Source organism: Sminthopsis crassicaudata, chromosome 4, assembly GCF_048593235.1.
Source record: "Sminthopsis crassicaudata isolate SCR6 chromosome 4, ASM4859323v1, whole genome shotgun sequence".
Taxonomy (NCBI): domain Eukaryota; kingdom Metazoa; phylum Chordata; class Mammalia; order Dasyuromorphia; family Dasyuridae; genus Sminthopsis; species Sminthopsis crassicaudata.
This window is the reverse complement of record NC_133620.1, coordinates 366,458,243-366,483,434: the sequence shown is the minus strand read 5'-3', so window position 1 is coordinate 366,483,434 and position 25,192 is coordinate 366,458,243. Positions and strand designations below refer to the sequence as shown.

Below are 25,192 nucleotides of genomic sequence, written 5' to 3'. Positions count from 1 at the left end.
TTTCCAGCAATTTTTGTCAAATAGTGAGCTCTTGCCCTCAAATTTTTGATCTTTGAGTATCTTTGGAAGTGCTAAATAAGTGAGGAAGAGAAAAAGATTTTGGAGAATGATAATGATTCAGTTTTGGACATGTTGAATTTAAGATGCATATGGAAAATTCAGTATGAAATGTCCAAAAAATGAGTAGTTGAAAATGTAGGACTGGAGAAGGAAAGGTTATTTATGGCTGGATAAATAGATCTGAGACTCATTTGCATAACAAAAAGGACTGATAACAATTGTAGGTAGAAAAATCATAAAGTATATATTGCCATAGAATCATAGTACCATGGTAAAGTAAATAGATTTAGACCCACCAATCAAATTGTTTACCATCCTTTCATTTTAATAAATGAGGAAAGTGAGGTATTAAATGACTTACCCACCTTCATACAACTAGTGTCTAGGGTATTATCTGAAGCTAGAACATTCTGTCTTAAATTCAGTATTCTACTCACTATAGCATGATCTTTGTCTAGTTCAAGTTATTCCAAATAAGATAAATCTCCAGAAGTGCTAAAGAGGGTTTTAAGCATTGTAAAAAGGTAGAAAAAGAACAGGAAAAATAAATAAACATTGTTTTTGGTGATAAAAGAGTCATTCAGGATTCTTGGAGGAGGTTCCATTATAGAGAAAATTAGATTACATGGAGCTGATGAAATAAAGGCATGGAATAATGACTAGAGAGCCAGGCTTGAAGTCATAAAGATCTTCATTCAGGTCTTGATGATGATCAAGTGTCCAGGTACAGGGTTAACTCTTTAAGAAGGTACCAATCTACATTAGTAAATGGAGCTTTCTCTCCTGGAAGTTATTTATACAAATGAAATCACAGGTCCAAACTCAATGCCCTAATGATAATTCTATAAGGGGAAAGAGAAACAAGTAAAAGAAGGGCAAGAGAGAGAGAAACAAGAAACAGAAAGAGAAAGAAGGGAATGAGGGGGAGGAGAAAGGAAGAGATAGAGATAGAGAAAGAGAGAGGGGAGGGGGAAAAAGAAGAGAAAAGAGGGAGAGGAAGGGAGAGACAAAAGTCAGAGACCCAATACAGACACAGACACAGACGGGATGGAGTGGGGAAGAGTAATTTGGGACTTGAGAGGTTAGATTAGGTTTAAATATAGTTGGCTAGCTCACACCCACATACTAGATAAATCACCAGGCCTAAGTTAAGAAGACTGAGTTTCAAATCTGGCCTCAAGACAACCTACTACATTTATGACCACTAACTTCTGTTTCCCTTAGTTTCTTCATTTGTAAAAGGAAGCATCTACATTCCATGGTGGTTATTAGAATAAATGTGATGATAATTGTAAAAGTGCTTAGCACAGTGCCTGGGCACTCTTATGCTTGTTTTCTTATGCTGTGTGTTATCAATCTATATAGATATATATGCACGTATGTTTATAAAATATGTATAAATATTTGTATATATGTATATATATTTGGTCAACAAAAGATGGGGTAATAAAAGATGGTTGTATTGCCTAATTGAGGTCAGAAAGCATAAATTTGTAGTGGATGCTTTTCAGGTGATTTAATAATTTCTATCTGTGTTTGGTGATTCCCAAGTAGATGCAGATTGTATGCGTTACTCAAGGTTCAGGAGTAGCAGAACAAAAACAACAACAGGAGAAAGGGAGAATCAAATGTGGAGGAGAATGCAGAAGTGAAATGGCAGACTATAAGCAAGAAAGAAAGGAAAGGTAGAAAAAGAACGGCTAAAAAAAGAATTAAGGGGTGACTAATGGATCAAAGAGAAGTCAAATTAAAATTTAGGAAGTGGGAACTAACAGTATGAGAAATAAAACAATTTCATGATAGGTCTAAATCTAAGCAATTTACCTGATTCCATTTCTACTCCAAAATGTTTCTTGTATTTAACTCTTGGTTCCCATTCACACTGCCCTTACTCAGTTCCATGTGTATACTTTTTTATACATAAATTGTTATAACCTATTTATAACAATTATAATTATAATAATTATAACAATTTATAATTATTCTGAATTTCCTTAACAGAGTTGTTTGTTTTTCAATCATTTTTCAGTTGTGTCCAACTCCTCATGACCCCATTTGGGGTTTTCTTGACAGAGATACCAGAGTGGTTTGCCATTTCTTTCTCCAGTTCCTTTTAGAGATGAGGAAATTGAGGCAGACAAGGTTATGTGAATTGCCCAGGGTCACACAACAAATGAGTGTCTGAGACCAGATTTGAACTCAGGAAGATGAAGGTTCATAACTTCAGGCTCCACTCTCTATCCATTTGCCACCCAGCTGTCAAAGTACTAATCCAAAAATAACAATAATACTAGACACTTGTTTTCAAAGTGCTTTCACACACATATTTTTTTCATTTGATCTTCACAATAACACCAGGATACAAGTTGAGATAATCATACTGTATTCCTTTTATAAATGAAGAAAATGAGGCTAAGAGATAAAGTAATTTATTGAAAATAACAATTGCATTATTAATCTCCCCGGGTTGTGTGAGGAAAAATGCTTTGTGGATTCTGAAGTATTATAAGAATACAAGGTATTGTGACTTAGTGCCCTCAGTTCCAATCAAGTTACCCTTTTCTTTTTTTACTGCTCACTCTTATTCAATCCTTTTTCTGTCCTTGGTCTAGTAGTTTCATTTACCTACAATTTCCAAATTCTATTCACCTATCTGTAGCTCAAAGCCTTCCTCCTTTGTAAGGCCCAAGAGTCTTTGATTTTAAAGATTATTTCACCTGAAGCTAATCTCTGATGGCTCTCTCCTCTGAACTCCTACTAGTCTCCTAATTAATATTTTATAGTTTAGTTCGAAATTGTCCTCTTGTGTTATGGAGGTTAGTCACCCTATTTATGACAGGGTGGGGGCAGAGGAGGGAAGAGCCTGCTCTGACAACCACAAGACCTTTTGACAGATACCAGCTATGTGACTCTGGATAAGCCACTCAGTTACCCAGTATTCTGGGTAACTGCCTGAGATACTAAGAGAAAAGAAGCTGCTGCTCTGCTCTGATAGAGCCAGTCTCCTCATCAATAAAATAACAGGTTGGGCATAATGCCATGCAAACCTTCCAATGGGCAAGAACCACATCTTCTAGCAGCCTTCAGTGTGTGGCGCAAATAGCAGCAGATTAGATTTGGTGAGGGGAAGAAAAAGGAGGGAGAAGAGATGAGGAATAATTTTTAACTAGAAAATTTACATACCAATATTCACTTATATTCTTCTTTTAGCTATGACTCATTCAATACATAAGACAACTGCTATTAAGATCCTTCTTCCTATTAACAAATTTAATAATGGAAATTTCATAGCTAGCCCTCCATGAGGTTCCTAAAAAATACAGTCAATATCAGCTAGAGACAAATACATTTTTCCTCTTTAAATTTAAAAATGAAACTCATTAGTTCTTATTCACACACACTTATTTACATTTGTAGTGAAGCCAGTTGTGGTCCCTTTAAGAAACTGTATTTCTTATTGATCTGTGATTTCTTTCAGATTCCCAGCCCCTCCTGGCTGAGGCATATCCTTCCAGACAAGTTCTCTTTCCCGGATGCCAGAGCCTTTTATTCAATTACAAATCCTGGTCAAAAAGCATCCCTTTGAATTCCAATAGGAGATCCGGACTGTCCCAACCGGCACTGAGTCTGACCTGCTCACCACACCAGCTCCCACTAAGACACTCAATATAAAAGAGTCAAACTAAAATCCTCTCTTTGCAGAGATTCCAAACATGCCATGCCATGCCATGCTTGGGATGCCAAGGCCTCTGTCCACTGGAATATTCTTTTCTAGTGCCACCCTCTCTTTACCCTCACCTATTTCCCTGACCAGACTTTATGCTTCTCTGTCAGGATTTCTAACCTTATTTCCAATCTCCATAATAAACCTCTTTTATCAATCTAGGTTTTTGGGTCTGTGACTTCTTTTACAGAGAACCTCCACGACATCAGAAGGGAGTCCCCAAAACTCCCTATCCTTGCGCCAAATCCCAAGGGGAGCCAAACCTCTCCATTTGGTTCCCAAACCTCAAACCTGCCACTAGGTCTTATTATTTAAATCCCTGAACACCAGAAACCTTAATCTCATTTTGGCTCTCTAAATCTAGATCTTATCAGTAGCATCTTAAAGTTTGATAAACAAAATTAATGCTGCAAATTACTTTACACTGAGAATCTGGATAGTAACTAGGCTATGAATTTAAAAGTCTGCCATTCTTCAAGGAAATATTTGTCTTTTTTCTTTCATGAAATATCTTGGAATTTCCTTCATTCTAAATAATTCGTAATAATTCATACACCACTCCCAACAATTTTTTCCTGTGAAGGTCACAAACAGTGCCTAACTATGAATAATAGTAAATACTGTTAAAAACAATGTAGAAGTGATTCCTATTATGGGATATATACTGCAGCCAAATAAGTTTCCATGCTGACCCTCACATAATTTATACATTCCTGCCTCCATTCTTTTGCACATGTCCTCTTTATTTTCTTTAATGAGGCAAATATTACTCAAATTTTGGAGAAAGTCTTCCCTTGAATAGCCCCAATTTTGCACCCTCATTCCCAATATGCTTAGATATTCTACACAAAAGTATAGTCAAAAATGCCCCAGACTTGGACTAGGGACTCATGAGATCAAGGTTTGCTTCCTATCTCTCCCTATTACTCTTAGAAGACCACAGGGGAGACTCCTTAGTTCTCTAGGCCTCAATTTCCTCATCTGGTAAAAGGGATTAATAATACTTTTTCAATGTTGTTATACTGGAAAAGTGCTTTGTAAATCATAAAGCACTCTCTACACTAGTGGGCTGTTAGGAAGACTGCATTTACTTGTAGATAAAGAGCGGCCCATTATAAAAGGGTCTTAAATCCTTTGTGTATACTCAGAATCTCCTAACTACATTTAGATTTCCATTTGAGGGTAGATACCATATATCCTACTCTCTTGTATCTTTCTCATAGGAATATAATGGACTTTCACCAAGTTGATTATGGAACTACTGAATATTCAGAAAACAATGTTATAACTTATAGTCATAGAAACACAGTCCATCACTATCAGTAAAATCATTATGAAATATGGACAACTTTAAATATATGCACCTGCTTGTAAATACAGATGCCTGCAGGAGCACATTGACTTAGAAAACCACATATTTACATTGTCTATATCATAGTGTTTTTTTTAAATTCTTTAATTATTTCATAATTACATTTTAATCTGGTTTGGACCTCACTGAGAAGTGTTTTTAAATATGATTTAAATAAGTGTGTGGGAATAAAGAGAATTAATTATTTATGGCATGTGAGCAGTGTATTTGACACTTCTGGCCTATAGCACAGAGATTTAAAGATGTGCCCTTAGTTACACAGCCAATAAGTACACATGAGGACTTGGATCCACATCATCTTGACACCAGGACTAGTAGTCTTTCTATCCACCACTTCCTACTGCTTCTCTTTCTGTGACAGTGGTATCTAAATCAATCTAGAAATAAAATTATTTATTAGGGGTAGCTAGATGATGCAATGGATAGAGCATCAACCAAGAAGTCAGGACCTGGGTTCAAATCTGACTTCAGACACTTAACACTTCCTAGTTGTGTGACCCTGGGCAAGTCACTTAACCCCAATTGCCTCATCAAAAACAAATAAAACAAAATTATTAATAGCATATAAACTAGATCAAATAGAAAACAATCCTCTTTTCCATTACAGAATTCATTATCTTTCTACCAAAACTCACCCTCTTTTCTCATTTCCCAGTTTCTTGAAAGCACTACATACTTGCAGTAATCCAGATTTGAAACCTTAAGTTATATCAAAGTTTTATAAATTCTTCTTCTCTAGCTCAGTTTCCTCACTTTGAACAATGAGGATAATATACTCTATCATTAATAACTGGGATAAGAATCAAATGGGATAGTATTTGTAAAGCGCTATGCAAACCTTAAAGTACTGTACTATAAAAATGACGACTATTATCAATATCTTCTCTCCCCTTGATGGTCACCAACATAGTGCAGGCCAGTTCCATTAACTTCTCCCCTAAAGCCACCTAATCATTCTCCCTTCTTTCAATCCCTCCTCCACTTAGCAGCCAAATAGATATTCCTAAAGCCCAAATCTGGCCATGCCATTGAACCTGCTCGAAAATGTTTAGTTGCTCCCCCTCACTTCAAGGATCAAATACAAACTCTTCTATTTGACATTTAAAACCTCTCATAACTTGGCTTACATTGTTCTAGGGCTTGTTATTTTCCTTGAGCCATTCTGTGCTCCATCAAGTCAAATCTGCCTATTTGCTATTCCTCATAGGTGGCATTCTATGTGAAATTTCTGTCTTGTACATGTTGTCCCGCCTAAATTATACTCCCTCCCTATCTTTCTCTACTTCTCATATACTATAGCTTCTTCCAAAGCTCAGATCCAGTATCACTCCTCTTTTAAGGCCTTTCCTGACTTTACTCCCAACTTCTTCCTAGAAACTACAAACCCTTCACTGTGCCCCCCTCCCAACTATGTATTTATTTATTTTGTATGTATTTTACATTTGTCTGTGATTTCTGGTTCCCTCTCACAACAGAATGTAAGTCCTTTGAGGACAGGGTCACTTTTCTTCTGGTCTTTATATCTTTAGTGCCTAGTATAATACTTGGCAAATATTAAGTTCTCAATATATAGTCGTTAGTTGTTTTTTTTTTCCAGAAAAGTATGGAACAGTCTCAAATCAGAAGTACAAGACTTTTTGTTTCCTTATTATAACACATAAGCATTAAAACCGAATCTTTTGAAAAAACAAACATAAGAACATGACTTTTTTTTCCTTGAATCTTCTCCAAAGATATCACAAAGAGATCAAAGTCAACAACACACAATCCTTTTGCTCTTTAGGCTAAAGCTTCCCTCCTCTCCAAAATGAGGATTTGTTTTTGGAAGCGTCCTTAAAATACTTACAGACTTCTTTTGGTAGGATTAAAGAGTAAAAATTTGAAAGGTTGGAAGCATAACATGATTCCATTCTTTCTCAACCCAAAAATAAAGTTAAAGCAGATAGTATCTAGCCCACCTTTATACAGGTTCAAATTATACATTTCACATGTATAATTAACATTTCAACTTCACTTTTACCCAGCATGGGAGACATCTGCAACCTAGAAATCAGTCAAAGGTTTTCACTGGACAAAAAAAAAGTAATGACTCTTACTACAGAGTAAATCAAGTTTTTCTTTGGCACTCTTTTCATCTCTTACTAGGCAGTCTCTAATTTTTGATCAATGGTCTTGGTAGAACTATGAATTCCATTACAGCATCTGGCTTTTAAATATCCTTTCAAAATGAAACACTATCATTAAATCTTGGTTGTGAGTTCCTATCCCAGATACTCAATACACAAAAGATGCAAAGTGTTAAATTACACTGTTTTTTAGACTATATTTGTTGCATAACTTGGGGCTTCTCTGTGTAGGTATGATTTAGGAGGAATTCATATGGCATCTTACTATAAATACCTTCAAGATCATTACACAGGACAATAAACCTATTCTCTAGGTCAACAGAAATAGCAAGACACATGAAATAGTGAGTTCAGTTACTCATTTTTGAATATTACTATGTTATATAGCTATCCAGTGGTTCTGAGTTATATCTTGCCACTGGACCCCCTCTGGAGGGGAAAGTGAGGCAACTTGCACAGCCCTCCCTCACTTAAATCCAATTCACTTGCATGTCATGGCATCATCTCCCTGATGTCTTGGTCCTCTTCCAGAGGAAGGGCTAACAACAACAAAAAATATACCTACACTTATTATAAATAATTAATGAGTAAGTATATACTCGTGGGACTTCACAAGCATACCATGTTCTGCATACATTCTAATTTAATTCAATCAACACTGTGAGCTATGTAGATTCAAATCCAGGTCTCTTTCTACTACATCAACATTATTTTTCAAATTATATAATTTGAAACCAATGGAGGAAAAGTGTTCATGCTTATGAAGAAACAGTGTTTTAGAAATAAATACCAGCAGTCTGAGGTGATGAAATAAATAGCAAACTAAAAAGTCGGAAACTTGTTTTCTAGTCCCAGTTCTCTGATTAACTAGCTGTGTGCTTAACTAGTTTGGTCAGTTACTCAACCCCTCCTTTCATGTTTGAGCTTTCTCATCTGTGAAATGAGGGGGAGAGTAATACCAAAGACCCAAATTTATATTCAAACCAATCATTCTTATCATCTTTTTTAATGTTGTACTTATTGCAAATATATTCTGGCTCTACAATTCAATTATCTTAGTTCCAAAACTTTAAAAAGCTTAAAATTTACTTTTCTTAGTATAAAAATGTAATTGCACATAAGAATAACTGCCATTTATAGAGCATTTTACAATTTACAAAGTGTTCTGAAAATTCTCATTTCCTTCTATTACAACCTAATAAGGTAGACAGTATAGCTGACTCCAATTCTAGGTTTTTTTTTCCTCTTACTACACTCCAGCCCTGAATATCTTACATATATAGGATTTTAACAACAGCAGCAATCATCCCCATTTAAATAATGCCAACGATGTGTCAGAAACTATTTTAAGCACTTCACAAATACCTCATTTGACCCTTACAAAAACCCCAGGAGGTCAATATTACTATTATCCTCCTTATCCAATTGAGGAAACTGAGGAAGGCATTGGTTAAGTGAATTGTCTGATATTACACAGCTAGTAAGTGGCCAGATGCCCAATTTGAACTGAGATCTTCCTTATTCCAGGCCCAGCACTCCGTTTGTTATAACATATATCATAAACATATCATTTTATTTGATGAAAACATCTTTTATATCATTTTAGGTCTAAAATAAATAATTTTTGGTCTAACACTTTCTTTTTATGTTTTTTTTTAAATGTATCAACACCACCAGTTAATCATTTTAATATTTTCTTCTGATCTTCCTTATTCCCAACAGGATAATCATCAATGAACACTGATTATAGAGCAAAAAAGACTCAATCATATAGGGTTGATATTTAGTGCAGAAGATGAGGCAATAGTGTTTCTTTAACTTCTACGGTTTAGTCATTAAGAGTATACACCACACCTACTAGAAAGAAAATAAACTGAGCCAAATCAGGGGTAGTTAACAACTGTGAATAGTGAAAAACTTTATTCTCTACCTCACCAGGAATAAACTAGAATAAAGATGAAATCCACCTTTAGATTAAGACTTTTTCTTTTTGTACCCCTATTATTTAACTCAGTACCTGACATATAATGAACACTTGTTGCCTGACTGCTGATAGTTCCACCATTTTGAAGCTTAGGTTTGCCCCAATCCTTTGGACTCATAGATGTAAAAATTCAAATTTAAATGATAAAGTTCTACGAGGCCAGAACCCGGCCTTAAAGTTAATCTCTTAACTATACTTAACTTCAGTGAATGGCCTGGTGCCAGTGGGTGCCAGGGTTATATTTGTTGTAGCACCTTGAACAGCTCCAGGGGCACAAACGTTTAAGTTCTTTCAAGGCAGGAATTTTGGCTTTTTGTCTTTGCTTGGAAGCTGATCACTTTAAAAAGATTTGCTGAATCCAGTATACATCGTTTTGAAAGGTCTCTGAAGAAGCTAACTAGAAAGATTTAAAGGTGAAGTATCCAGGCCTGCTTCTGTTAATGTGAGGTCTTTTCCTATAAGATCAGAGCTCCTTTGAGGGCCTGAGAGACTGTCCGGTCCAATCCGTAGACTTTACTGTGAAGGAAGCCGAGGCCCAGGGAGCTAAATGACTTCCCCAGTCACACAGGTAGTGAGTGTCAGGGAGAAATCTGAACCCCCGTACACGGAATCCTTCCGGCTACCCCATTACTCCTCCCAGGGTTCAAGGTCGGGCTGTAGGGAGCGGGTGGGAGCCCAGAGAGCACGACTTCTTTCCCTGGCCCTGCAAAGACGCTGCTTACAATGACCTTGAAAAAGTCATCCCTGCTGAGCCCTCACTTCCCACTCCAGGTTGGTGCTCTGAGAGACTGGCGCCGGAATCCATGGTTACAGGTAGGTGCCCGGGTGGACTGGCTGCCTCACGCCTTCGGCCCTCGGTCCCTTCCGCAGCACCCAAACGAGCCTGGAGGATCCCATCAGAGCCAAAGGCTATTTCCAGATTCGCCACTGGTGACCCTGCGATCCCCCTCTTCCCTGGGATACTCCTCGATGATCACCTCCGCACTCCGCTGCAGGGACGTCCCCGATTCCCCAGGCTCGCGGCTCATCCCCCAGCTTCGAATCCTTACTTTAAAGGGACCCCGAACATACGCTGTCTAGAACGCCCCCACAAACCTCCACCTGAGAGAGCGCCCAGATATGGCGCCCTAGTGTCTTTCATCCTTACGGGATTTCTGCATGCCCCACTAGTCGTCATTACGGCGCTCCGACGCCCCCCACTAGGGACCCAAAACAAACATTCCGGCCCACAGTCCCTCCCGCTGGTCCCACTTTCCCACGAAGCATCCCTCCCCCAAGCACGACTCGCGTTACAGCCATCCGATAGCCCCCACCATGCGGCCCCAGTGAGGCACCCTGGGTCCTCCTGGCGGGACCTTCGTTACAGCGCCCCCACGTCCCCGGGGAAATCCTTAAGGCGACCCCGTGCATTAGCGCCCATTTCCCTGTGGAGACCCCCGCCCTTCGTTACCCCGCCGCAGCAGCAGCTCCCAGGAGACCTTACATCGACGCTCCCGCCTCTCCACGCCCCAGCCCCGGCTCCAACGCCTCTCTGGCCCCGGGAGGGGCCGTCCCTCCGCACCCTCTCCCCCCACTGCACGCCGTCCCCGACGCCGCGCTCACCTCCGCGGTGAGAGATGTGTTTACTGAGGAATCGCTGCTTCTTCCTCTGGTGTAGCAGAGTCGGGTACTTGAGCAGCAGTAACGAGGTCATCACATAGCCCCCCAAGGTGGATAGCAGATAAATCGCCGCCGAGGTCGACATTGCTGCTGCTTGGGTGGAGAGGGCCGTGCCCTTCCAGTACAGCTCTAGCTCCCGTCCCGCGGCCCTGAGAGCTAGGAAACGGAGGTAGCAGCACCCAAGAGACCCGGCAGCTCCGTCGGCTGCTCGAGGTCTGCTCGCCCCCAGCCGGAGCCCGAGCTCTAATACACTTGTCGGCGCAGAACCTACTGCGCAAGCGCGGCCAGGCCGGAGACGGGGAGGGGGGGGGTAACAAAGGGGTCCCAATGCGCAAGCGTACATGGGTTACTCGAGGGACGCTTCTCTAGGGCATCCGTCTCCCACCTGCCGGAGTGAAGTCTCTGGGAAGGCATATGAGCAAACCCCTCCCCCCCAGATGGACGAAGGTTGGAAATCTGCCACTTCCTAGATCGGAAAGCACGATTAAAAGGCCAACCAAGATAATTATAAATGTAATTTAAATAATAATCATTAAATGCCTCAGATGTTATAAGTACTATAAGGAATATTAAGATAAACCCCAGGGCATACCTTCCCACTGCCTTTTTACAAAAGCAAAAGGGCTATTTACAGAATCAGAAACATAGTGACCGTAAGAGCTGAAAAGGATCTTAGAAAATCCATTTCACCTGAATAAAGCCCACAATGATGAACACTTATCTAAAAGCTAGTTATATTCACAGCAGGTGGCCAGAAAGTGAAAGTGGGTTTTATTAAATCGTCCAGCCCAATCAGCAATACACATAAATTTGAGAAAACATAAAAAACAGAAAAAAAAAAAACAAACAGAAAAGATGCTTTAAAAAAGTTACAGGAAACTCCAGGGAATGCTTGGATCCCACTCAGGTCTTGGGTACATCCAAAGCTTGTGTTTTTGATTCCAAAAATCTGAATGTTTGATCATAACTTGAATGTTTATTCTTATTGATCTAACCTGGAAATTGGCTCTCTCTACAGATTGAGTGGACTAAGTTGGTTGGACTACTACTACCAGCAATTCATGTGCTTGTCTAATATATGTGAACCTCAAAGAGGTCCAGCTCTCTTCTCTACCAAATGATCAAGTACATTTCTTACTAAAATTTTAAAAAATCGAAAGTGGAAGCCTAGGTAAAGTATTTCGCAGACACTCAAAATGTCAAGAATTCAAAAAGCAGAAACTTTAATAGCTAACTGGCAATAAAATATATATATATATATATAGACAGGGAAAATGAGATCTTTTAAAATGGAATGATCACACCCCCCCCCCCTGAAATTAGGTAAGTTAAACAAGTGGAGCAGTTCAGAATTTGAGGAATCATTTACAAAAGACTAAGCCAGTAAGGTTGTTTTTTTTGTTTGTTTTTTTAAACACGTGTCAAAGACAGTAAGGAATCTAGCTACAGACACAATGGGATTAATAAATAATCCCTTAGAGATGTAGAGATGAAATGAATTCTTAATCTTGGGTTTTAATAGGTTAGACATATGGAGTCTTCCACTCCTCTACTGCCATTTATAGCAGACAAATAAATCTTCAGATAAAGATAGTGGCCTGCAATTTAGGACATAGGTTCCAATAATGACTGAAATATGACTGAGCAAGTCACTGTATACTTCTGGGTCCTTTTCCTTATCTAGATAATTAAGGATCTTTATTTTTAAGGACTAAATTCTTTGTTAGATTAGATATACATATCCAGAAGAGAAAATACAGGGGCTTTCTTTTAGGCCTGATTCCACTATTGATACTGATTATCTCCACCCTCAACTAGTTTACCCTTTCTTAGGCAGCCTGGGTGCCTACAATATTGTAGTAGACACAACCAATCAGCTTCAGCCCACAGCAGCTCAGAATTCTGCAGATTGCTAGCACATCTAGTCCAGTTAAGCATTTTCTGAAGTCCTTCCAGCTTTAAAATGTCTAGTTTTCTACACAAATAAGTTCATAGATTGTTGTAATTTTAATCAACTAATCCTGCATAACTTGATCACTGTAGGCACATGAAGTCTACCTAAGAATTGTGTAGTGGTTCCAAATATGATGTTGGCACACTTAGGAATTACCGATATAATTCTCAAACCTTTGTGATCAATAGACAGGTTAGTCTCACTAAAGTACTTAGCAAGTAGAAGAAATAAAAAGCTTCACTGAAGAGTGAAGTATATAAAGCATATTGGCTGAAAAGTAATGTGGCTTCTCCAAGCTGCACCTGACTAATCTGCTTGCTGAGCCTGTGAATAAGAGGAAAGGCAAGATTTAAACTTCAGAAAACATTACAAATTGGCAACTAGGTGGTCAGGAGTCAGGAGTACCTGAGTTCTAAATCGGCTTTAGGCACTTGGTAGCTAGATGTGTGACTCTGCCCAAGTCACTTAATCCCAACAGCCTCCAAAAACAACAAAAAAGTCTAAATGTGCAGAAAGACAATTGTTTCAAGCATAAGAAAATTAAGGCATTTAGGAAGAAAAAATATACTTTTTGCACTAGATCTAGGAACATCAATTGACACAAAAATTATCATTTAAAAATTTTCATCTATTTTTATTTTCTTTGTCTTTGTGGATAAAAAAATGTGCCACACCAAGTGCACCTCACTTAGTCTTCCAAAGCATTATTAAATTTTAATATTTTCAGTGTTATTGAACAAAAACAATGACCAAGAATGGAATTTAGAAATCAATTTATAGTATTTCCTGGAAAAATCACTCAATAACCAATGGACAAAAAAAGCAAATAAAACTTGATTGGAAGAGTAAATTTTTTTAAAAAAGCACATTACCCTAACCTTGTCCAGGTCATAAACTCATTGATTTGATGCTGAAAGGGGTCTTAGAAGTGATCTTGTCAGCCCTGAAGTCAGAAGGACTTCCTCAGAAGGACCTGAGTTCAAATCCAACCTCAGACAGACACTTAACACTTCCTAGCTATGTGACCTTGCTGGGTAAGTCACTTATCCCTAACCATCTCTGTAAAAAAATAAATAAATAAAAGAAGTGATCTTGTCCAACTCTCTCATTTTATAGAGATGGAAGTCCAGAAAAGATTCAGTGACTAATAAGTGACAGTTAATAAAGTAGTAGAAATCAGGACTTGAACCTAGGGTTCTCACTGCCAAGTTCAATTTTTGTTCCACTAGGAGGGCCAGGACTGGAATGTTCAGTACAATTTTGATCACCACAACCTAGAAAAGACAAAAAAACACTGCAGACAGCTTAAGAGGAAATGATAATGGTTGATTTGATATGATGGATGACATAAACCTTAAGGTAAGGTATAAACAGTCTAACTTATAATGTATTGTGTTGGTATATTAGATATACCTATCATCCAGAAGAGAAAATGAAGGGGCTTCTTTTAGGCCTGATTCCACTATTGATAACAGAAGCTTTAATCTGATTTATCTCCAACTCTCAAATAGTTTACCCTTTCTTAGGCAGCCTGGGTGCCTCAATTTTCAAGGGCTCACCATACTGGGTTCAGAAAGTAGACAAAACTAATCAGCTTCAGCCCACAGCAGCTCAGTACTTCTCGCTAAAAACAATTTCAGTTTCTGTACTTGAATGGGTTTTTCTTTTTTTGAATTGCTCATGAATTTAACGTCAACCAACCTTCAGATGATGAAAGCTTTGAAGTTAGCTAATATAATCCTCTTCTGGCATTGGACTCACATTCAAAGCCTTTCTACTATGACAGAACCTATATGGTGAAGGCCATCAAGTTTTGAAATCCAAGGATCACTGTTTGCTACAATAAGGCACTGGAGTAAATATAAATGCTCTTAATAAATATCCATTACTAGGAAAGTAGAGAATAAAAATCTATTTAATATTTTTATAAGAAAATCATAGCATCTTTAGATAGTACCGTTTTATTACTTAGTAGGCAAATAAAAATTTGACTTGAAAAAACATGGTTAGGGTGAATCTTTAGGCTTCTTCATCAAATCTCAGAATATCAGAACTAAAGGATTATTGGAATTATTATTGGAAATTATTGGAAGTATTATTGGAAATAAGTAAACCTTGGGCAAATAAAGAGTGTTATTTTATACATAATATAACTTTTTGTTGTTTTTCAGTCATTTCTGAATCTCCTTGCCTATTTGGGGTTTTCCTGGAAGAGATAATGAAATGATTTTGCTATTTTCTTTTCCAACTCATTTTATAAAAGAGGAAACTGAAGGAAACAGGGTTAAGTGACTTGACCAGGGTCACATAGCAGGTATCTGAGGACAGACTTGAACTCATGAATATGAGTCTTCCAGATTCTAGGTTTAGCATTCTACCCAATTTGACAACTCTAACCTCAAAAAACAACAAAAGATAGTACAGGTTGATAATGGATTAAAAAAAAAAAAAAAAAAAAAAAAAAAAAAAAAAAACACTTGGCCAAATTAATGGTTTATTCTCTTCCATAGAAGAGATGAGAAATTATGGGAATAAGAACAAAAATGGGATAGAAAGAACGATGACTTTGAATAAAGAAAACCAGGGTTTGAATCCCTGTTCTGCTACTTCTTCCCAGTTTAGGTCTGAGCTTTCTCATCTGTAAAATGAGGAAGTTGGATTAAATAGCCATTAAGATTCCCTTCACTTTAAATCTATGATCCACATCTCTACCCTTTTTTGAGGTGATTGTAAAATAGAAATTTCCCATATCTCAAACACATAAAGGAATCATAGTCAATTCTTAAGTTTATATGTTCTTATTATAGTAAAAAATTTCCTAGCACTTTCCCCTCTAAGCTCCCCTTCCTCCCAATTCACTTTTTACTGAGGGCTTTTGATTTTACCTTAAGATCCTTTTTTCTGAAATTTCTATATTTTTGTCTCAGGAAACACCTATTTTTAAAGTACAGAATAAATGGATTCAACTTTCAAAAAGCCAATTTACATTCAATGTTTAAAAAATACATCTATTTATTCGTTTATTATTCTCTCTGGAAGTTAAGATATTGAAGAATGTCTTTTGGGGTTTATGTAGTGCAACAATAGAATGTATCTTTCAATCAACAAGCATTTAAACATCAAGTATGTACCAGGAACTATGCTAAAGCATTGAGGATACAAAGAAAATTAAATAAATATATGTTCTCAAGGACCTCAAATTCTAATGGGGAAGATAATATGAAAATAAGTAGGTACATGCAAGATTTGAAGGATAGAAAGCAATGTTAAAGGCACTAGAAGCTAGGGCCATGACAAAAAAAAAAAATCTGGAGGATTTGAGTTGACTCTCAAAAAGAAGCAGAGGTGAAGGAGGAGTGAATTCTAAGCACAAGGGAGAGCCAGTGAAAAGGCAAAGAAATAGAAGATGAATTGTCATAAGTAGGCCATGCAGTTGAATCATAAATGTATGAAGGGGAGTAAAGCATAAGAAGACTAGAAAGATAACATGGGACCAAATCATAAATTTCATAAAAAAGTATTAGTTTTTCTTTTTTTCTTTTTTTGTTATAAGGCAAAAAAAAAAAATTGCAAAAAAAGTCATTTCTATAGGCCCAATGCACAATAAAAACAACTTGTTAAAACAACCTATCAAGTTGTTTAAGGATTAAAAAATTAACAACTTTCCTCATTGTTTAAATGTATAATAAATGCTACTAGCAGAATAATCTGGAATTAAAAAAGAACTAAAGTGAATTCCAATTATCAGAGAAAAATATGAAAAAGTTATATTAATTTTAAACAGGATTAAAGTTCCACCAAATACCAAGAGTAATACCAAAAATGACAAGAACACTAGGAATATTATTTGCCCAATAGACACACACTTCCAAAGACCTTTAACTTTCATTTTATGTAAACTGCTGGTAATAAAGAATAAATTAAAAAAAAAAATTCTAGCTATCCCACAAAAAAAATCTAGTGCCTAAGATATACAGGTTCCTCTCTCTAGAGAGGAAGGATACACACAATAATCCTCACCTGTTTAGTTCCTCTTTACTTAATGAAGGCACAGTTATTATATAAGGAAAAAAAAAAATACGCCTAGCAAAATTATTGGCTTTGAAAAAAAATTTTGCCTAATTACATATTTTTTTCTTGTAGTTTAAAAAAATGCACTAATGTTATTAGTAATTAGTATTAGTATTAGTAATGTTTCTCCCCATTCAAGAAAACCTGCTTTTAAAAACATGGAAAGTAGCCTGGCAAAAATTAGGGCTAGATAAACACCATTATCTATCACAAAATAAGTTCAGACCGGATATATAACCTAAATATCAAAAACTGTTTATCATTTAAAAGATTATTTGCAATTAGAAAGAGGTATCTTGGACAATCTTGGCTAGGAAAAATACATGAATTAGAGATGATTTGAGGATTAAATGAAAGATTTCAATGACAAAAAATTTGAAGACTTTGAAGACAACTAACTCTGAGATTCTAACTTATTATATCCATAAATTTGGCAAAGATGACATAAGATAAAATTATAATGTTGGGGGCCTTGTGCAAAGGTATGAACATTAATTCATTGACAGTAGAGCTAAGAATTGTCTCCAAAGTTCTGGCAAACAGTTTGGAATTATATGGAAAAAATTCACTGCGCCAGAGGTTGTCAAACTCACTCACACTCACTGATAAGCCACAATATTCCTTCTCTTCTGCCACCAAGTATGAACTCAACATTAAAATGCAATTGGGAAATATTTAAAAAATAAATAAAAAACAAATAATGTTAATATGTAGTTTTCCAAGTCAATACGTAGCTCATGGGAATCCTTTTATGTACAGTTTAATGGCAGCCGTTTCTATTTGAATTAGATACCACTAGACTAAACTATATCATCATTTGACATAGCAATACCACTACTAATGGAATATTATTCTGTCCTGGTTTTCTTGGCAGAGGTACTGTAATACAACTGAGGCAAACAGGGTGAAGTGACTTACTCAAGGTCACACAGCTAGTAAGTGTCTGAGACCAGATTTGATCTCAGGAAAAGAAGTCTTACTGACTTAGGTGACTCCAGATACCAAAACTCTATCCACTGAGCCACCTAGCTCTACTCTAAGGAATATTACACCATAAAAATGACAAGAAAATCTCACAAAATTGTAAAGATGTTATGAACTAATATAGAACAAGAGAACCATTTACACAACCACTCGACAGTGTCACAAAAGAAAAAATTTAAATGCCCCAGAACTCTGTAATCAATGCAGTGCCCAATTGTGATTGCAGAGGATGCTTCTTCTTGCCTAGGCAACGAAGTGGTAGCAATATATACAGAAAAAGGCATATATTTTCAGATATAGCTAATATGGTGCTAATTAGAATTTCCTGACTGTACTCATTTGGTATATAGAAAGCTTCTACTTGGGGGATAAGAGAAAGATTGGGAAATGACAATTTTTTAAAAGGAAAAAGCAATAATAAAACAAGAAAAAAGGATAATTTAATTTTGCTGGTATCTAGGGCTGTTCATTTATGCTGAAAAGGTTATCAAATAAGTCTGTCACATCAGCACCTCTATCTTTATTCATACCTACTATCAAGAGTTAAGATTCTATGTCTCAATGAATGGCACAAATGTCAAAAATATAATTTTATGTTAACATTTTAGATTAATATGATTATTTCAATAGATTTCAGTGCCTGTTTTAGAAACTGGTCCATCTATGGTCCAAGAATGTAATAGTCTGAAAAAAACAAAACAACTCCCATATAAAAAGCTTTAACGGATAAAATAACATTAATAAATTAGTATTTAATTTAAGAAGCTAAACCATCTTTCATTCTTACCAGATTAATCTTACCAAATTTTACTCTATTTTGAGGAAATCTTTAATAGCTAAGTCTTGACAAAAATCCCAGTCCAAACATCTATTTTATCCAATACTAGGATTATCTTTCATCTTTCAACATTTGGGGATGCAAATTCAAATACAGAAGATAACGTTTTAATGTAGAACACTGAAACACATAGAAGGAAATAAGAGGGATTAATAGTAATAACAGTATCTTTCTTGTTCCTTTTGAGAACATCCAATTTTTATTAGGAAGGTGAATTGTATTCCCAATAAATAGCAACAAGATTCCCAAAAAATGGAATAATTACTGTCCAGATGTTAACCCTTGTAATTAAAAGCCATGTTGAGTTGAAAAAGGAGTTTAAGAATAGGATTGATCAGCTTGGAAAACACTACTGTGTAACTGCTTTAAGAACCCCTCGGATAACCTTGTAGCTCATTAACTGCACATTTTCTTTGGGAGGAAAACAAGGTCCACGATCAGTCACATAAGCATAAGGGAACCGTAGTACCCACAATCCATCAGGTGGAAGGGTGATTTCCTGCTTCTCAGGATAGAATACTGGACAAGGTGGTGGACCTGGTTGAACCTGGAAAAAAAAATGTAAAGAAAATACCTTATATTTCTCAAAAAAATCATTTAACAATACACATCAGTGGCACAAGATTCTAAAGAGTTAACCACAGGACTTGAAAAACATGTACCTAAACAGATATGTTTGCAGCTCTAAAATTATACTTATCCAATCTACTTGGCTTATAATAGTCTATCTGACCTATATGGTCTATAATATATTTTAAATTGCAATAAGTATACTCTTTCCCTAGAGATATAAAATTTAAGCCCCAATCCCTGAATTATCATATTTTAATATGATGAATTGATTGAGTAAACCAACACACTTTAATTCTTCTTTTCAGAAATCAATGCTATCTCAAAAAGTTTAAGTTTTGCCTGACATTATAGAATGAACATAAAATGCATCCTGTAACTTGTTGCTCAATGAATTACTTTTATATTATATTAAAACAAAATGTTTGTTGGTGTGATCAAAAGGCGCATCAGTATCCTTTTCCCTTCCTTACCTGAGGTGTTAATATTATTTGTAAAGGAGCATCAGGAACCACAATAAAAAGCCTCATAAGTTGAGCATAGTGCGGTTTTAGTCCTCGACCCTGAGATGATGACAGAATATATAAGGGCATATCACTATTGAGGGCTTTGATTGCAGATTCCTTTGGCCCGCTTCCCATTACTTTCATCACTTTGTCAGGGCCAGAGCACATGAACCTCCGACCACGAGAGTCTTCATATTCAAAGCCCACAAAAGCTCTAGCTATGTCATCTCGCCGCCTTCCTCTTCCCATGACAACTGAACTTCTCTTTCCAGGAACAGCCTTATTTGGAGCTGGCCAAGAGTTTGTGTCTAAGTCTCCTTCATCTTCAGATCTTGTCCTGATGACAATGTCCCAAGGCATAAGATAATTTGTTCCTGGAATGAAACCCTGTTGGTCTAAGCCAGTGTGAAAGTTATAAGACTTAGCAGGGCCTAGTTTGACCAAAGACCAGCTGGAAAATTTGGGTAAAAGACCTTTAGGACAATTTGAATGTAGCATGCCTGGGAGATATTCAACTGTGGATGCCTGACGATCAACCAAATTTGGACGTTTCTCAGTTTTTACTTCCCCTTGTCCATGAGCTTCAGGGTTGTCTCCTCCTGCTTGTGGATCAGCTGGATATGTGCCTAAGCTGTCAGTGGACTGACCAAGACTCAATGCTAAACTCAGACTTGTGCTGTCTCCTTGGGTTTGAGGTTCTTTTTCTTTAAGTTTCTCAGCATCTGTATCTGGAGGGGCAGGTGATGATTCATTTTTGGCAGGAGCAGGATCAGGGGTACTTGGCTCAAATATTGGGAAATTGATATGATCCAATTTTCCACAACATTTTTCTTCTAGAAGCTATGAAAAATGCAAAACAATCTTTTACTTCAGACAACAAAATCCATCATTTATGCCAAATAACCGACTAACTATAATTTAACATTCATGAACATTAAACAATGTCAAAATGAGCACTTTTTACTATAAGCATATATAACCATATCAACATAATTATCACATCTTCTCTCTCCTACAGCAGGAGTTTTCTATGAAAACTATGATACATTTACTATCTATAATGATATAAAGGAAAAGCAAATGAAAATGACAAAGAAGCCTAATGAATGCTTAAAGGAAATAACTACAAATTGGTCTAATGCTTCATACTCAAATGATCTAATCAATTTGGATATTCCCTCCAAACATGCAGACTGAAATCCATCCATACCTGTGTGACTCCTGTCCTCCCACTATAATTTAATTTTTATTACTATCTTTTAACAACACCTGAACTTCCCATATGTTCTTCCCATCTAAGAGAGCCATGCTTCATAACATGGCTTTTTGGGGGGGAAAGGGAGAAGGGGAGGAAGAAGAAAAAAACAAGTTAGCATAATCAAATATTTAGGGAAAAAAATCCAGCATTGTATGCAATATTTCATGTCTTGGAACTCCCTCCCCCAGCCTCTGCAAAAAAATAAACAAAAATATTTTATACACTGACATATATTAATTTAAATGTATTTAGTTAATAGGCTATATTGTAGTAGTTCAATTTTAATTTTTTAAATTAATTATTCTTTAATTATCTGGTATTCAGAAAACAAATGAAAATGAACATGAAGTAACTACCTGATAAAAGTCATAATTTGCTGCTTTGATATCAAAGGGGTCATCTCGAGGTGCTTGTTTCCTTCCACAGTTACAGGCACCAGTGGACCGAGCTCTGCTGTTGTGATACAAGACAGGAGGATTTCTGTCAGCTTCCGGCTTTTCTCCTATAACAAATCAATGGGCATGATTTACTTCACAAATACCAAGAAAAAAAATCAAGTTTAATCTACATTCTACTATTTCCAACCCCAGAACTCTGAAATATATGGCAGAAGAAACTGAAAAAGAACATTTTTTAAAAAGCAACTTTTTTAAAGTTTAAATATCTAAGGATTTTTGTAAATATTCCCTGTTGATTATTAACATCACATTGATCAAGAACATTTAACCCAGTGCTTTGTTGGAAGTATGTGCTCAATAAAGATTTCTTGAATGATTACACCCGATTATATGATCAAATTAAGTTAGATTTCAATACGTTCTCTTCATAGCCATAGTTAGAATTTAGTTTACAAGTTTTAATTCCATTTCCTGGTTACCATTTACTAATCCACCCACATTCCTAAGACTAGAGTCTCATATTTTAATATTGGGAACATTACTGATGGATATACTAAGTTCTGTCTGAGGAAAAAATTCCTGCCTCTTTCTAAATAAGTAGGACTTTCTTATGAACCAAAACAAAAACTCAGGAGAAACAAAGTGACTTCAAACGATAAAGAAAATTTAGACTACCTGATTTAGGTAGGGAGTGAAATTTATGTACACAGTGTTGATCTGTTAAGCTCCTCTCCTCACAGAGTTGGTGGCCATTGCTCCAAAATTTGTAGCAGTCCTCATGCAGCTGCATGGCGTACTTGTGGAAGGCGGGGCCCCGGGCATGTTGACTGTAGACCCGAAGAGCCTGGGCAAGCTGATTCTTATGGACAGTCATTGTGTAATTATGGGGCAGATTGGACTGGTAGGCACTGTGGGCCATGGGCAAGGCTTTCTGGCACCGGTTTTCTGAGAACTTGGTATCAATATCCAAAAAACCCTCCAGAACTTTGATGCTGCTTAAAATCTTGGAGGTAATTTCTCCTGTGGGAGAAGCGGGATCTTCCTCTTTCCCATCAATGGCTACTTCATATAGTTTTGAAGCAGCTGCAATCCACTTCTGATAGGTGGGGAGTTCAAAGTGGGAAGGCTGCGGGTTCCTGCCCACGCTGTCATCAAACCCCTTCTTGCTCAGCACCAGCTCCACGTGCTGCCACAGAAATTCCCGGAGGGTGAAATCCACGAGCTGGCCCGACGAGGAGCCGGAGCTGCCGCTATTCTCGATGTGGAAGGACAGCTGTTGTCGGCTGTGCTGTCTCATCACCTGGTATCGCCGCGGGCCAGAGAGGGGCGCCGGGACCAACAGGGACTCGGGGTCTTTCACCGTGCAGTGGCTCCGAAGCTGGTCCAGCAACATGCCCACGGGGTCTTCCTCCTGCCCCCCCGGGACAATGTACACGAAGGCCTGGTTGGCAGGAACGGTGAAGAGGCAGTTGATACTCTGATTGGTCAGGACTCGGCTCTTGCGGAAAATGCGGTAGATCTGGTCCTCCAGGGCATGCTGGAGCCTCCTTTTGGGAGAGTGCTTCTTGGGTTTATCTGGATGGGCTGGGTCTTGGTTCCGGGGAGGGTCCACCTTGAGCGCCCCATTGAGTTGAAAGAGAAAGAGGAGTCTGGGCGGGCAAGGGCGGCAGTTTAGCTTCCAGTCCTTGCCCACCGGGCAGTCCTTGATGGCAGTCTTGAGCAGGGGCAGCACCTTTTGCCTCAATCCATCCAGAGCTCGGAAGACCCGGTCGTAAGTGATATCGAAGGAGCAGGTGGGGTGGACCAAGAGCAGGATGTGACAGACGGAGAAGAGGTAGAGGAGGCTGAGGCACTGCAGCTTCTCTTGGTGCTTCCAGAACTCGTGGGCTTCGGCGTGAGGCAGAGCCGAGAGGCCCCCTCCCACCTCCCCGCTCTGCAGGGCCCGGCAGGCCCGGAGCAGCTGCGAGTTGTCACAGATGGACGTCAGCAGCAGGTACAGGACTTTGCTTTCTTGGTTGTAGTAGGCCTGGAGGAGGCTGTAGTCCTGCGAGGTCGGGTCCTCCTTGGTCGTTTCGGGGGCTGCCGCGCTCGCCCGCGCCGACTCCCCGCCGCCAGCCCCGGCGTCCCCGGCCCCGCCGGCCTCCCCCACCGTTCCGGCCTCGGCGCCCGATCCTGGCCCGGGCTCCGCCGGGTCCTGACAGCGAAACAGGGGGAAGACCTGCCGGTCGCACACGGTGTTCACCAGCGAGAACTTCTCGGAGCTGAGGCGCAGCGCCGTCTTGCCGAAGATTCCCACCACGCAGATCTCATCCTCCCGCCACGGCGGCTCCGCCCCGCCCGTTCCGCCGCCGCTGCCGCCGCCGCTGCCCTCCGCCGGCGACCCTGCGGGGCTCGCAGCGCCGGCCCCGGCCGCTGCCCCGAGCAGCAGCTCCCGCAGGCTGACCGGGCCCGCCATGATGCCGCGCCGCTGGCCCGCTCCTTCCGGTCCGGGTCCGTCAGGACACCCTTCCGGCTCCCGGAGCGCTGTCAACCCTACTTCCGGTCCGCTCTCCATCAGTCTCCCCGGGGCTCGCCGCTAGTCTTCTCCCCCTTTCCTTTGGAGAGCTGAATGTAGCTCGGCCGGGGAGAGAACTTATGTCCCCTTTCATCCGTCATTCGGCTCTCCCGTGAGGAGCCTGGCACCCTCCTGGCCTGTGGGGAATGTGACTGTGAGCGCTCATTCCCAGGCAAGAGCAGTGTCGGGGGGAAATGACGGTGTTGTGCCAGAGATGGAGATGAAGATAACGGGGATGATGCTGAGAACCGAGAGCTTTCAGTGATCAAATTTTAATAATAATTCTCTCTATAGATATAGCTATAAGAATCACTAACTGTATACTTCCTGAGGACCAGACACTGCATTAAGTGCTTTGCAAATAGTCTCATTCGGTCTTCCCAACAACCCTGGAGAGTAGTTATTCTTATCGCTCTTTAGGAAAGGAGGCAAGAACGTTAACTGACTTGCCCACGCTCACCCCACTAGCAAGTGTCTAAAATGTCTGAATGCTGCCCTCCTGATTTCAGGCCCATCTCTCTACCCACAGCCACCCCTTCTCCCCGTTTGGCAACGGAGGAAACTGAGGAATAAAGATACCCGGCCAGCCCCGACCGGAGGGGCGTCAGACATCAAGCAGCCTGTTGTCGCTAGCTCCTCCGACGTGTGGAGGGGGATGATATGTAAGAAGATTGGAAAAGTAGGGAAAAACCAAGTTAAAATGACAAACGGACTTTTTATTTGATCCTGGAGGTAAAAGGGAGTCAGTGGAGCTGAAATAGTGGAGACATGTACTTTAGGGAAATCACACTTGTGATTTAGACAAGGGTAGATGGTGTCAGGGAGAGACGAGACAGGAATACCAATAAGGAAATTATTGCAATAATGCAGGAAAGAGATATGCTTGGGTATACTTGTGTGATAGTAGCCATGTGCATGGAGAGAAGAGGGCTGTTATGATGGCAAAAATGATAAGTTTTGACCAAAGAAGAACCAATATGTGGGGTGCAAAATAGTGAGAAATTGAAAATGACCCTGAGGTTGCAAGCCTGAGTGACAGGGAGAATCACAATGTTCACAAGAGAAAACCTGGGAAGAGGAGAGGATTTGGTGGCAAGGATCATGAGTTCTGTTTTGGACATATTGAGTTCAAAA

General features: G+C 39.0%; 2 protein-coding genes across 3 annotated transcripts in view; both read right to left on the bottom strand.

Annotated features, from left to right (window-relative positions):
- GDPD1 (glycerophosphodiester phosphodiesterase domain containing 1) overlaps window positions 1-11,202 on the bottom strand; it is a 57,110-nt gene extending 45,908 nt beyond the window's left edge. For both annotated transcript variants that reach the window (XR_012481266.1, XM_074261956.1), the window contains exon 1: window positions 10,869-11,202. Coding sequence is in view for 1 of the 2 variants with exons in the window: in XM_074261956.1 (XP_074118057.1) it covers window positions 10,869-11,010 (142 nt within the window). In the remaining variant the exon portion in view is untranslated. The remainder of the gene's footprint in view (window positions 1-10,868) is intronic.
- Window positions 11,203-18,941: 7,739 nt separating this feature from the next.
- SMG8 (SMG8 nonsense mediated mRNA decay factor) lies at window positions 18,942-23,984 on the bottom strand. Its single transcript, XM_074261951.1, has 4 exons — window positions 22,180-23,984; window positions 21,463-21,608; window positions 19,816-20,688; window positions 18,942-19,319 (listed from the first exon to the last, which is right to left on the bottom strand). Exons 1-4 carry the CDS (start codon window positions 23,957-23,959, stop codon window positions 19,122-19,124), a joined length of 2,997 nt encoding a protein of 998 aa, XP_074118052.1. The 5' UTR covers window positions 23,960-23,984; the 3' UTR covers window positions 18,942-19,121.
- Between the last annotated feature and the right edge of the window lie 1,208 nt (window positions 23,985-25,192).